At 44.9% G+C, this 15,191-nt stretch overlaps 1 protein-coding gene across 3 annotated transcripts in view; it reads right to left on the bottom strand.

Moving 5' to 3' along the window:
• Positions 1 to 15,191, bottom strand: part of TNIK (TRAF2 and NCK interacting kinase) — a 375,800-nt gene that overhangs the window by 5,945 nt on the left and 354,664 nt on the right. For 2 of the 3 annotated variants that reach the window (XM_040621605.1, XM_040621606.1), the window contains 6 exons: positions 13,791 to 13,934; positions 10,404 to 10,538; positions 6,721 to 6,821; positions 4,386 to 4,535; positions 2,397 to 2,556; positions 1,975 to 2,114 (listed from right to left, as the gene is read on the bottom strand). In XM_040621605.1, coding sequence (XP_040477539.1) covers positions 1,975 to 2,114; positions 2,397 to 2,556; positions 4,386 to 4,535; positions 6,721 to 6,821; positions 10,404 to 10,538; positions 13,791 to 13,934 — 830 coding nt within the window. The remainder of the gene's footprint in view (positions 1 to 1,974; positions 2,115 to 2,396; positions 2,557 to 4,385; positions 4,536 to 6,720; positions 6,822 to 10,403; positions 10,539 to 13,790; positions 13,935 to 15,191) is intronic. The other variant, XM_040621607.1, reaches the window with a different exon arrangement.

Here is a 15,191-nt window from a genome sequence, read left to right as displayed (position 1 = left end):
GCTATATGTTGATTTGCAACATCCCTTAGGATGCTCACATTTGAAAAGGGAGTTTCATGGTAGCTAATGTGCTAGATTTTTGCCCTAGGACCCAACAGGTCCTTTGTTAATCTCTGGAAAGCCACAGAGGCTTCCCATCTCCCCCCTGTAATGACAAGAGGGCAGACTTTAGGACTGAAGAGAATCCTTTCAAATTCCCAAAGTTGGGGCTGGGGGGGATTTTGGGTCTACTGACTACTATACAACTTGAGTTATCAATTTCTAAAATAAAAAAACATGGTGTGGTGGGATAGGATAAGGTGTTTCATGCCTATTCACTTTGGTATATCAAGAGTTAACTCTTGGCTCGTCTGCTGGTGCAGGCATACCCTAGGCCAAAGGAGAGCTGGCATTAATAAATAGAACCACAGGCCCATTAGGTCTGGGTCTGTTAAATCATTTCATCAAACAACGAAGAAGAATGAGCAAAATTTGGGTTACTGCTTGCTTGAATGTCAGTGAACCACTGCCCTGGGAAAATAATATTCTGGGCTGTGGCCTAGCCCTTAGTCAGCCAACACCAAACTTCGGTCGAAGGCATTTACTGTCGTCACTAGTGTAAAGTCCTGCTGCTTCATTTCCACAGCTCCTTCAGAAGAAGGCGGCCTCTCCCGACAACTTCTGAGGGAGTCCTGGGGAAGTGCTTGGCATTCAGCTAGTGCTACATATGTAAGTACAGCTGCTGTTAGGGTCAGTTAATCACGATGGGGAAGCACGAGGACCCACGGAAACGCATGGCGGGCGAGGGGAAGGAAGGGCTGCTGTTCTCTCCAGGCTGTGTGCACCCTGGGCTCTGAACCTTGGGCCCCGGATACGGATGTGGTCCCGGCCTGCTCCCGAGGGTGTGGGCGTGGCTTCGAACAGGCTTGCTGGGCTGGGTCTTCAATGAACTGAAGTATGAGGATCGACCCCCACATCACTCCTAATCTTACGATCCCCAGAGACTGGGTTGGGCCTGGAGTTTTACTAGGGGTCAGGTCTACTGACATACTCTGGACGGCCTGGAAGCATCCTTGGCACCCACGGCTGTTGTCCACCCAGACTGCACCAGGTCAGAATAGTTGGCCAGGGTCAAATAGAGTCTGGGCTCACACCCCCAGGGTTGGACTATGACCAACCTGGCCTCTGGGGAACCAGGATGGACCAAGAGATGTCCATCCGCTCAACCCATCACATTCTTTACTATGGGTGTTTATGCCTGCTGTTTGGGGACAGCATTTCTAAGTTGGCCACAGTCACAGAGGATGAAGTCACAAACGAGCACAGCTCAGCTACTAAAAACTCTGGGTTAGTCTACAGGGAGGGCAAGGGACAAGCAGCACTGCTGCAGAATACCCTTCTGAGGCGACTCGTCATGCCAGACGGACTCCACCAATGTCACTGCAAAACAGTCCCCCTATGACACTTCAGAAGAAACACGGCTGGAATGACACAGGACATGGCACTAGTTGAGTTTGCAACTGTACATTTCTTAAGGAATGGGTGACATTTTAAAAAAAGTTTCTATTTCTCCAGGTCAAATGATTTACATTTAAAGGCGAATATAATGTGATGGGTTGGGTCCCCCATAGTGACTTTGTGAAAAGTCTCAGAGTGGAGTGTAAAGGTGACCCGCTGTGAGCGATTAAGGACGGGCCAACTCTCCCACGTGCGCAGGAGAATTTGGGATGTCTGCTGAGTGAGCATAAGGCCTGCAGGCCACAAACGTTGCTAAGAGTTTACAAGAAATTTTTAGAAGTTTTAGTGTCTTCTTAAATACTGAATAATATATTTTGAGGGTTCACATGAATCAAACCAAATAATGCCATTTCGAGAGAATATTGATTGTTTAACACAGATGTGATTCAAATCAGGATAAAGGAAAATGAAGGTTTCACAGGTACCTGGTGGTCTCTTAAAATGCAAACACTAATGCAAATGTTGAAACGGATTTACCTTATCATTTCTTTCACATAGAAACTTTAACCTTTGAGCTCGCTTATGCATAAACACTCCATCCAAATGTCCTGTTTCCACTGACCGGATCTCAATAGCTTTCTCGCCCCAGCCCATTATCTGATTGGAATGAATGTAGGCTGTCAAAAGGAATTTCCAAAACTGCATTAAAAACATTAGATGGGCAATAACTCACAGCATCTGTTCACATCTTAACCACAAAAATGACAAACGACTTGAGATAAACAGACAAAGCAAGTCTTACAAGTGTTATTCACAGACTGTTTTTTTGTTTGTTTTTTGGTTTTTTGGGTTTGGTTTTTTTTTTTTTTTGTGGAATCAAATGGTGGTTTCACATTTCTTGACTTTCGTTTCATTTGGGGGCTGTAACTGCTGAAGGAGATAAGGAATGGTTAACCTACCCACAGACGTGGGCATTTCTCCCCATTGGAGCACCACATCCTTAGTTATCCGGCCGTAGGTGTTTACATACACCCCCTCGTCCTCATAGCAAACAAGCATTTCCATTCCATCTGTTTTAGGCAAGATGACAATGGCATGAGGAGTGATATTGCCCTGAATCTAGGAGACAAAGAAAGGCCACGCATTATTCTTTTTAAAAATAAGACAGCATCTTGACTATTCATCTCTAAGAATTGCAAAAAAGAGGATCCCCACCCCCCACCCACCATTTTTATTCTAGAGACTGACATTTTGCTTTGCTTTGCTTAACTGAACCACTGACCTGTCAAATACCCTGGTAGACAAATACAGACTTAGGCACTAGGTCGAGAATCCAACCGACCTGTTCCTAAAACAACAACTGTATATATATGTATATATGTAAGTATGGAACACCTGCTGCGTGCCGAGCACTGGGCTCTTTACATACATCATTTCTAGGCCTTAGGACAGTTCCCCGTGGCAGATACTGTCCTCTACGGACGAGGCAGGTCCACGTCAGAGGGGTTATGTAGACTGAGCAGAGCTGCACTGGTATTTGCTGGTAGAACTGGGCTTTGCGCACGTGTCTCATGGACAATAAAAAATCACGTGTTTTCCATCTACTTCTAAAAAAAGCTGAGGGGCATGCAAACCAGCCGAATCTGATGGAAACAGCCTAAACAGGGTCAAAGGGTGGGACCCAAACAGACGCCTACCGAACAGGCTCTGAGCTACGACATCTGGGTGCCTACACGCCACGATAGTCCAAATGAATGGCTTGCTGAGAAGAACATTTAAAATGACCACTCATTATAAAAAGTCATGCTATCGGAGTCACTGCAGATGTCACTTGCTGTCGGAGAGGAGAGGCAGTGCTGCTGGGTCCCCTGGCTGAGGCTGTCCTGGCAGCCTGACAGCTGCCCGGCTGGGAGACGAGAGGACCGAGGACGATCACGGTGATGCCCCAGTCGCCTCACCAAGCACGGGAGCTGTGAGTCCTGCGTGCACATGCACACACGTGTGAAAGGCTAGGATGCAGCAGTGAATGCTGTGCGCGTGTGTGAGAGAGAACGTGTGTGTGTGCACGTGTGTGTGTCTTGTACCGAAACAACTTTTTTCAATCGTTGCGCTTTTTTTCAGTAAAGCCTATAAACTGTCAAAACACCAATCGGCAACAGATCGGGCCTCAGACTCTCCTGACGGTGTCTACTGTATGTCAGCCTCGCGGCCACAGGAAACATGACTTGCACTGCACCAGTCCTAACAAGTGACACCATGGGCTGCCATTCTGTTTGGCAGGTTTTCGGCAGTGCTCCAGTGTCGCAATATTCGTACGACAATTTGCAGGGGCTTGTGCCAAGGACCTTAGAGGTATTACCTCATTTAATGCTGATGATAATGCTCTGGAATAGGTCCTTTTATCCCCATTTTACAGATGGGAAAGCTGAGGGGTCAGAGAGACTGTTGCAAGTGAACACAGGCTTGCACCAGGGTGGCCTCCAGTGTCTGCTTCCACTACCCAGCACCCCCCTCAAGTGCAAGAGGGCAACGAAGACAGCAAAAGGGGGCCACTGACTTCCCAAGTAACATGAACCCATCTCCCTTCAACAACTGAAAACAGGAAGTCGTCTATTATACTCTTGCTAAAAAAACACAATTTATGCCTCTGAAGGAAAAATATCGTACGTATTTTAACCTAAAGTCCAATAAGACAACATGTCTAGTAACTGGCGAAGAATTGCTGTTATGTGTTACTCAGTTTTAAGCACTCATAAAAATCAGTTACATTCCCATGTTTAATGTATTAAAAGCACCGTCTATTTAGTGAAGGCTTTTAGCCTTTTTAGTCCATCTGCTGTAGCGATTAGTAAAAATTAGCATGACTTCCACTAAAACTGTGCACGAACAAATCCCTTTTCTACGTGCACGTTGCTGTACAGGCTGGACAGAGGCTCTCAGAAACTTACATGAGATGGTATGTAGATATCGTAAGAGTTTCCTGAATCAACATCAATTACATGAAAACCAGTGTGTGAACCAAAAATAACCTTCAATCTTTGACCTTCTTCTACCGTGAGATCCACAAGCAGTGGCTTGTGCTGGAGATCTGCAAAAGACTTTAAAAAAGCAGCCCATGAGTGTCCGCATCGTTCGAAGAGGTTATCTTAATTCTTGCTTCATTTAGCCACAGCTTGGTGAAGTTAATGTCCGGCTTTCTTACATTGAAAAGCCAGGAGATTTCTCTTTCAGCTTTAGGTCTATTCGTATTCTGGCTCTAGGAGGAAGGGTCTAGCATGCCTCTGTGGCCCCTTCTCCACCCCTCGTCCTCTAGGGCACAGAAGTGGTTTACAGTTGTCAATTTCGACAGTGTTGTGATCCTTGAAAAACTTGGCATCTGGGTGCAGCTGTTCTTTCCTGTTTATTTCTGGCCTTTTCTCTCTGGGGAAGGCCCAGCCACCTCTCTGGCCCCTCTCCTTCCCATGGAACAGTCGGGCCCTCGCATGGCCATGACCCTTTCAGAGACCGCCTGGGGTGGGCAGCTGGACCGGCTCTGTGCTAAGTCCGTTCAGAATTAACGGGCACGCTCCGGTTCTGATTTTCCTTCAGCGAGTGAGTGGGCCTCAGACTGGTACCTCTTTAAACACACTGCTGAGATCTGCAACTTAGGTTTGGGCAACAGAGAAGGAGGGGAGGCTGGAACGTCACAAGACTCACGGCTTACGTTGGCCAGTTCTTAAGTAGGAAGGAAAAACGAGAGCTGCGGCCAAGTTTATCAAGGTTCCATGTGTTTCGATCCAGAGCCCAAGCCCCAACTAGCTGTCAGGCATTCCTCTGTTTTCTTTTGCCATTATTTCGGCACGGTCTACTTTTATTGGGCCTTGACGTCTGGGAGAGAACTTGTGAAACCACAAGTGACTCAGCTATAATGCCACTGCCACCCAACGGAGGCCTCTTTCTTCGGCTTTTGCTGACAGAGTGTCCCAGTAGGGGAGGCTCCCGTCCTTCCCGGTCCGGGCCTGGCCTGTGCACCGCCCTCCTGCCAGGCTGGGCGTGGTCTCCCGAACACGGCATTTTGCACCCTCTCCCGCACTTTGGCCAGGAAACGGAGGGCAGGAACTTCCCAACCGAATCAGAATGGGACCTCGATTGAAAACTTTTGTGGACCTAGATTTTGGCACAACGGCAGCACTGCTTTAGCTTTTAGGTGTCACCCCTTAAGTGTTATTACTAACCTAATACATTCCAAAACTCTCTCTCCATGCAAGTGGGGTCACGGAGGAAGCCCATCTCCACTGATGTATCTGTCTTCCCGAGCACATCACAAATGAGCCCTTTGCACTAAGGGAACAAGACAGCCTCCAAGAGCACCTCACAGTGTCCCCAAGGCAGCTCTGCCCTCACAGGGCATAAGTGGCAAGAAAGAATACATCAAGGGTCAGAGGAAGATGAAGTCCCAAGGGCGGGGAGAAAAAGTGAGGGCCAATGTGCTTGAAGAAAACGAGAGACACCAGCGGAGAGAGACAGGGAACAGCAGATAAACTCTCACGGGCTCTGGATAGAGCCCGCAGCCCTGTAAACCTCCAGTGCCTGCACGTACTTGTCCTTCTGGCATCTGGGGGTCACCTCTCACGAGCTGGGCTCCACGGCACCAGCATACCCTTATCCCACTCCTGCCGAGTGTCGCGACTGACCAATCCAACCAGGGTCGGTACAGACGCAGGCACGGTCAAAAATGGAAAAGCACAATGTCATTTCCTTATAGAATTACATTCGGCATTTACTTCGGAGAAGGCCGGTGACCTTGGGGATGCACGTGCACTATGTGAGCTGTAGGAACTTTACCCCAAAAGGCTTATCAAGATGACAAGACTTGGAGACACGCTTCATCCTTGAGATCTGGTGCTGCCGTTGGTCTGCCTTTTTGAGATGACATATCAGAGATTACCCTAGTTAGGCGCCTTTATAACGACTCTCATTGCCTAATACCACAATTAATGCTTTGCCCAGCAGCCATCCCATACTACCTGCCCCTAGGAGACGAGGATTTGTAGACCTGATATGGAGGAGGGCACACCCCCTGTTTTCCCCATTCACTCAACCCCCCCCCCCCCAGTAAATTTTATAGCATTTATTAGTGCTTAGTCTTGCTTTTGGAATAAAAGCCTTAGAATTCCTACACTTTTAAAAGGGGTTTATTATATATAGAAAAATTGGTCCTAGTCGACGTGCCAGACAGACAACTTTGTTAACTGGTGTGAACCTAAAATTAAAAAAAATCCCTTTTTTTAGGTAATCGCTTACCTTAAATGCCATGAACTTATGATACGGCTTAGGAGCCCAAGCATATATCTCCACAGCATTCTTTAAGGCAATCACTAGGAATTTAATCCTTTCGTATTTAACTGTAATAGACAAATTAGAAATTAAAAACGTATACCAACTTATTCAGGTTTTTGCATTAACAGAATGTGTAAGCCATGATATGTAAATGCACCTTATAACTGAGGGTGATGTTCTTGGTGTGAGATTTGCTCATAGGTACAGATCGAACTTTCTTGAAAGCACTCGGTCTGCAGAATACTTGGGGACTTTGCTTTATACTGAAGGCTCTTTTCTTCACCGGAAGGCTTAGGACTCTCTTTTATCACTAGGTCTAGACGTGACTTACTCATTGTGATAAGAACCAGCATAATCGCCTTCATGTTCCCCTCCCTGGCTTTGACAGTCACCCACATGCTAGAAGCTGAAAGCTGGTATGGCCAAATGGTAGAAAAATTAGCAGATGGGTAGAGATGTAAAGGGGGCATTTGCTTATGACCCAAATTTGAATTCCACTGGTTAGGGACTTGTAAGTGATTAGTACCTTTATAAAAAAGGGCCTAGAGACATGTCTCTCTCCATACACTGCATGAGGTTGTAGTAAAAAGCACCAGGAAGCAGGCCCTCAGCAGCCGCTGAGTCTGCCCTTGATCCTGGTCACCCAGCCTCAAGAGCCGTGAGAGACAGATTCCTGTTGTCCACAGAATTCCGCTAGGGCAACCTCAACAGGCTAAGACGGCCCACGCAGCAGGCATTTCCTCTGTAGAATATTCGAATGAACTGAATACTCATGTCCTAAAGAAACTGGACAGCCCTTGGCAACGAACCAAATTCTTGCTCCCTGAGCTCTTTTTCTTTAGTGTGCCCCTGCTGTTTACGTAGTCTGTCTTTAATATACTTTCAACTACTGCCTTGGCTATTTATTTCCATATTTCTCAACAATATGCTAATAATGTTATTTCTTGATTTTTTTCAGTTGGAGATATCTATTGACTTGAGAGTATGGGAAGGATTCAGTCTCTTATAACTGTCTCCTCTCTCTAGTTCTCTCTCTCTCTCACACATACACACATTTCTTCCTCCCCCACACGACTAATAGTTCAAATTTTTGGTTAAATCAAGATCCCATGCTGAAATGATTTTGTGCACAGCTGAGGCGTATAGCATGCCACAACTGCATTTTCTTTCTTGTTTTCCGTCTTTTCCCCCCACTTCCTCCTTCTCCATGCATCTGTCTCTAAGCACGTGCAGACTTTCTGCTAGTACTGTCAGTGCCTTCAGTGTGGTCAAATGTGGCAGATAACCTACTGGTGACACTTTATTTTCCCCGAAGCCACCCCTTTTAGAACATTCCCTTGTTCCACTCTACGTGGACTGATTTCTCTCTAGGCCTGTGGCACGGTTCTCACCCACATTTCCTTCACCATCATTCTGGGTATTTTCTTCACTTTTTACCTGGATTCCTAGGTGTATGCCTTTATTTTGGTGGAATATATTGGTCAGTTTCCTGAGAAACAGTGTATGGAACATAAACGTGAGACCCTGCACGTCTGAACGTGTCTACGTACTGCATTCAAAGCTGACCAGTGGTTTGATGGTGTGACGGTTAATTTTATGTGTCCACCTGATTGGGCCTCGAAGTGCCCAGATATTGGTCACATGTCGTTCTGGGTGTGTCTGTGAGGGTTTTTCTGGACCATAATGACATTGCAGCAGACACACTGAGGAAAGCAGACTGCCCTCTCAGGACGGATGGACCTCATCCAGTTGATTACAGACCTGAACAGAATAACAAGATCGAGTAAGAGGACACCGCCTGCCTGCCTGTCTGTTGAGCTGGGAAACTGGTCTTTTCCGGACTTCAGACTGGGTCTGAGAGACTGGCTCTCCTGAGTCTCCAGCTTGCCAACTACAGATCTGGGGACTTCTTAGCCTCCATAATGGTGAGGCAACTTCTAGAATAAACCTCTTTATATAGAGAGAGTATATTTACACACACACTTATGTATATATATATATATATACCTCTTTATGTGTATATACACACACACACACATATGTGTGTGTGTGTGTGTGTGTGTGTGTGTATGTATCCTATTAGTTCTGTTTCTCTGGGTTATAAAATACTAGTTGAAGGCTTTGTTCCATCATCTTCTAAGCTTCTAGTATTGCTGCTGAATCTCAAGCCACCTAATATATAAACTATTTGTTTATTTATTAATTATAATCTGGAAGCTTTCAGGACCTCCTTGTTTCCTGGGTACTAAAATGTCATGTTAATATATATTGCTGTGAGTCTTTTTTTTCCCATTCACTATACTGGGTTTTCACAGTGAATCCTTTTAATTTGGGATTTCAAGTCCTTAGTTCTAGAAATTTCCTTATATTATTTGATACTTTCCTCCCTTTCCAATTCTTATTTTCTCTTTTTCCTGAACTCACGTTACTTAGATTTTGAAGCACTTGGACTGATCCTTTTACTTTCTTATCTTTTTGTCTCCTTTTCTTTTCCCTTTTTTCTTGCCTTTTCTTCTTGTCCTACTTTCTAGGAGATGCTTCATCTTTATCTTCCAATACACCTGCTACACTTTTTATCCCTGCAAATATATTCAAATTTCCAAGATTTTTTTTCTTGCTCTCTGAATGACCTCCCTTTTCTAACTGTTCTTCTTCGTGGTCCCTATTCTTCTCTTCCAGAAATAGTTTTTCTAATCTCTCTGAAATTATTACAGTTTCTTTTTCATTTTCTTCTACTCCTCATTATCTTTGTTTGCCCTAAAGTTCTTTCTTTCTGGGTAAGTTTCCTTCTTATTAGTGGATGTCCCCATGTCCGGTACCAGGGGCTGACCCGCTGCTGGGCTTCAGCTTGAGATGGTTACATAGCAAGCTTTCCATGTCAGTTCAAATATTAGTACCTGGACAGTTTTTCTTCCTGGCTATTTAGTTTCTCCAAAGACAAATCTTTCAATCTCTTGCTTGGGAATATAAGTATGGCTGCCAACATCCTGGGAGCTAAACAGAGGATGAGGGGTGTGTGCGTGTATGTGTCCTGGCAATTCCATATTCCCACAATTCAGATTGGCTGTGTCAACTTTTCATCCTCTGTTGCAGTGGGAGAGAAGTTGGGTTTCATCACCTTCCAATAATCCTTCTGTTTTCAGTTCTGCCATATACCTCCATCTCAGATACACCTGGGGCTTCAGACCTTGGGCCTTTCTGGGTTCTGTTAAGTGGTTGGATTGATTTTGATGACTTTCCTCACTGCAGACATAGAATTCAGCATTTTCTGGTCATCTAGTTAGTTACTCATCATCCAACTATTCTGGTTCAATTCTGTTGACATCTCCTGTTTGCTGGTTTCTCTTCTTCTTGTCCCTTTGTCCTTGTGGGTTTATGGCATTTTTATTCCTTCACTGTTACTTTAATGGGTATTTGGGAGGGAGTGGATATAAATGTTTAAACTGGAGTATACAGGTCTTTACTCCGAATGCACTCTTAGAACTTCATCAATCTGACTTTCTGGAAACAATGCAAGTATACCTAAAGTTCTAACAACATCTCACATTGGTAACAAATACATCATCAATACCTAATAGAAAAAACCAGAATGAAACTTAAACTGAATAATTAGGATTGAGTAAACAATTCCATGTCTTGACACTCACCAACTTTGTAATGTATGCAGCCTTCCAAGTCCCCGACCGTGATCCAGCCTTGTTTCTTTTCTACTTCTGGGTCATTGTGTAGTATTCTGTTTCTTAACCATGAAAGATAGTAAACTCGTAGTTTGTTCTTCTTTCCTGTTGAAATAACAGAGCTCTAATTTCAAGTCCCTGTGACAGCTTTTTCTCTCAGTCCTTCCCCATCTCTATCCTATTTTATTCATTTATTTTTATTTTATTTTATTTACAAGTGTGGAGGCGTGTGAAGGCACAATAACCGGTGTCCCCAGCAATATCAGAGTGTCTACGCCAACAGCTCCAAGTGTTTTGGACAAATCACCATTTTATAATCTGTCTTTGCTCTTACCCTCTCTTCTCAATGCAAAGGGCAGTGTCAAGACCTAACTCTGTAATGGAGTCGTTGGTCAGAGTTCCAGAACATTCTAGATCGAATTACATGAAGGAGTGTTGATAACTGGACATTTTTTTTTTTCATGCTGGGGCTTCATCACAATGAGAAGCCTTGAATTTACTATGAACACTGAGAGTCGTCGTTACAGATTTAATCTCCCCTGGTTCAAAAGCTCCCATACTCCCGGGGAACCTGGCTTCGCTCTGGCCCAGGGAGTAAACCTGCAGCAGCGCTATTTGAAGGGCTTCTGGGAGCATCTGTATTCTTTTTTTTTTTATAATAATACTTTTTTATTATATTATGTTAGTCACCATACAGTACATTCCTGGTTTTTGATGTAAAGTTCGATGATTCATTAGTTGCGTATAACACCCAGCTCACCATGCAATACGTGCCCTCCTTACTACCCATCACCAGCCTATCCCATTCCCCCACCCCCCCCCCCCGAAGCCCTCAGTTTGCTTCTCAGAGTCTGATAACTGGACACTTTATCTTAAAGTGCTTATGTGTGACTGTATTTCCCTCACCCTCTAACCTCACAGCATATGTTAATGCGAGCCTCTTATTCACCTCCTCTATTACTCTGAAGATGACAGCTGGGAGTATTTTTACTTTACCTGACTAACAACAACAACAAAAATTATAAGGACACAAGAGAAACAATTTTAATGAAGGCAACCTGGGCTCAACAGAGAACCCTGGACACATTTATGATTCTAGATCGCTGAAAGAAATACCAAACAAAAATAATAGAGAAAAAGATGTTTACTTGGGAAAGACTGAAGATGTGCACTTGGGAAGAAACAAAGTTCCCTTTTGGTAAAGTGCTTCTGGAATAGGAATTCAATGATAAGAAAACATCTTAAAAATGTTGAGGAGGACACAGGAGTAAAATTTAATATACTCTGTGAGATTATCTGAGTACCAGATACGAAAATGTTCTTGGGTGGCTCTTCTTTCATTGGGCGGTGGGGTGGGGAGGTGGCTGTTCCTGAGTGATGAGACATTTAGGCCTGTGGGTTATACTTCCTGGGTACTTATTTTCCCTTGATTTCTCTTAGGCATCAAAAGAAGTTTTTTTTTTACAGATGTGATACATATAAGAGGAAGAACATTTATTAAAGCACTGCACCCTGGATTTCACGGGACAGTGCTTTCATAAATTAAGGGAGTCACTGCCAAAGGCCCAGAATTGATCGCAACAGCTGGAATGGGCAGAAAGGACAGTGCTTCCTCATTTCTATGCCAACGCAGATCTGAGGGCAGGTCAAGAATCATTTGCTCCTATTTTCATTCTCTTCTTTCCCCAACTATACTTCATGATAAGAGGAGGTGGTTACTTTTTTTAAGAATGGGAACGTGTCACTCACAACATAATGAATTTTCTGGCATCATTTCCACTTTCGGGAGGGGAGTGGCTGCTGTACATTTTGAATGGGATTTGGCAGGTCCAGCAATCAAGCAAGCAATTAGGAAGAGAAAAAAAGACTACACAGAATTAAGCTCAAAGGATAATACAAGAAGAATTTACTCGGCTAACTCTTTTTGGGGAGATTAAAAAAAGATGAAACTCTGAGCATTCGCGGAAAGGCAGAAGAAAGTGGGAACGGTAGCCGCAAGGGAAGGCAGTTTTCCAAAACAGAAATACAGCTCAAGAGCTGAAGTTTATTCAAGGTTGAACCCAGTGGCGCTGTTTTTCTCTTTGTGAAACGATGGCCGAGCATAGAGCCGGGGCTCTCGAACTTGGCTGCATGCTGGAAACACCTCAGGAACTATGAGAGCTATTGATCCCTGGGCCCTCCTCCCAGGGATTCTGACCCACAGGTCTGGGGTACATCCTGGGTTCTTCCCATCCATTCAAGTGGTTCTAGCGTGCAAAGGTATGGTGCTTTCACACTGGATGGGATGGGAAGGCTGGGGATACTTAAAGGGCTATCCTTCAAATGTCCTCAGAAAGCAAAGAACTTTCAATAAACAGAGACTCTTTTAGGTTACATTGCTTACTGGTCAGTAACAAGGCCTTCACTTCTGTGTCCATGTTTTTTTTTTTTTTTTTTTTTTAAGATTTTATTTATTTATTTGACAGAGATAGAGACAGCCAGCGAGAGAGGGAACACAAGCAGGGGGAGTGGGAGAGGAAGAAGCAGGCTCATAGCGGAGGAGCCTGATGGGGGGCTCGATCCCACAACGCTGGGATCACGCCCTGAGCCGAAGGCAGACGCTTAACCGCTGTGCCACCCAGGCGCCCCGCATGTTTTTTTTTTTTTAAAGTTCTTTTTTTGGGAACCAGAAAGCTGCACAGTGTAGCCGTAATGATTCCCACATCCCAATCTCTTTACAGACTCAGTCACCCAGCAGGCCAGCTGCACTTGCGGAGGCATCAACGCAGTATAAGCTAGAACAATTCTTGAGAGAAAAGAGACCAGAGAAGTTTCTGCTTACAAAATTCTCCACTCTGAGAAGCCTATATTTTTATGTTCTCCACCCGAGAGTAGGTGGCAATGACTGGAGCTCAGACTTCAAAAGATCCTTGCTGAGTCCCGGCAGAGGTTAAAGGCCTATAAACATACAGCCTTTGGGGTACGTCTGCCTGATTCAGAGATCATGCAGAGGTGAGAGGTTTCCCTTCAGAGGGCAGTGTCTCCCAGAGTTACAAGACGGGTGATCTCACTCTGGCCATACTGCTATAAATCACTTTGTCACTGTTAGCCAGGGAGGATGGAACTTGCTGCTTCTTTTAGAACTGAGGTGATGGCCTTTCCTACCTGTGCGGACCTGGAGGTCTCGGTCATCCCAGTAACACACCGGTAACATACGTGATATCATCACCAGGACATTCAGTCCCTCCCAGTAACACACCGGTAACATACGTGATATCGTCACCAGGACATTCAGCCCCTCCCAGTAACACACCGGTAACATACCTGATATCGTCACCAGGACATTCAGCCCCTCCCAGTAACACACCGGTAACATACCTGATATCGTCACCAGGACATTCAGCCCCTCCAGCACGTCCATCTGCTGAAATCGCCTCCGGTTGATCAGATTATAGACTTTGCCTTGCCCACTTCGGTCCAAAAGCATCAGGCCATTTTCGGTTCCCACCAGGAGATTTACACCTGCAAATTTAAGGAGCACCCCAAGACTGACTTTTTATATGCTTCAACCTTTCTGCACCCGGGGTCCCTGTGAAGCCTAAGAAACTGTGCCTTGTTAATATAAACTAATGGGCAAGCAGGTACTGCAGTAGGGAGGGAAGACGTGGGGGCTCTGCCACAGTAATTAAATCACTGTCCCTCTGGTAACACAATTAGTTTTCTTTTATAAAGTGGTAGCAGCATTCATTACATCTGGCCGTGTACTACCCTGTATAGAGTCCTTCTCACGAGAAGCCTTGGGCACAGCTGTGACACGAGTACAATTAGCCTTTATTTCTTTCCTGGCTCTCTCTATAAATCCCACCTCGAGACTTGCCCAAGATTCATCCCCACCCTTGTTCATGCAGGGATTTCTAGCCTACCCACCTTCAGCACACAGCAGAGTGCCCCATTTCCATACCCCACTGGAAGAAAAGCCCTTCCTCCTTTTCACGCCAAAGCTTACATATGTCTAATACCCTCAAGGTTCTGCTGGCTGTCAGGGAAATGACAAGCCAATGCAAGCAGAGGTGTTAATAGCCTGAGAGTTGCAGGGCTGTAAGGGACCACTCAAATATCTAAATCTAGCCCAGCCCATCTCCTGTACACTAATCCCTATTACAAAAGCTCTAGCAGGTAAGTGGTCTTGTCTGGATAGTTGCCATCCTAAAAATTCATGCAAATTAACTCTCACCTGCCCTGCAACACACACACACACACACACACACACACACACACGTTAAGGGTCCACCGTGTAGTGGACTATATTCATGAACAGGTACTTCTCTAACTTCTCTTGCTTTTGTACATCTATTTTTCGAGTAACATAAATGTCTATTCTTTTGTCCATAAATCATTCCATATTCAACATGGCCATCATGTCTCCTGTCTCTTCTCCAGAGGACAGAGCCTTACTCCTTGCATCGTATCTCCCATGAAATAGTCTCCAGCCTTCAACGACTTCTCCAAACATCTCAAATGCTTTTGCCTTTATAAAATTGTGGTGCCCCAAACAAGGCCTAGCATTTTAGGTGGATACAGATGGGCCATATCCTTCCTTAATCGGCATGTGACGTTTGCAGGAACACAGACCAGGACGTTGATAGAACCTCAGCCCACCCAGAGGGAGTTTGAGGGCAGCTACAACCTGCGTATCATCTTCATGGGACTGCAGGTTGGTGTCTGAACTAAGAAGGAAAGTCATCATCTGTCGTCCTTTCCAAGTTTTATCTTGCTACT

Source organism: Ursus maritimus, unplaced genomic scaffold (assembly GCF_017311325.1).
Source record: "Ursus maritimus isolate PB19 unplaced genomic scaffold, ASM1731132v1 scaffold_4, whole genome shotgun sequence".
Taxonomy (NCBI): Eukaryota; Metazoa; Chordata; class Mammalia; order Carnivora; family Ursidae; genus Ursus; species Ursus maritimus.
This window is presented reverse-complemented; position numbering and strand designations above follow the sequence as displayed.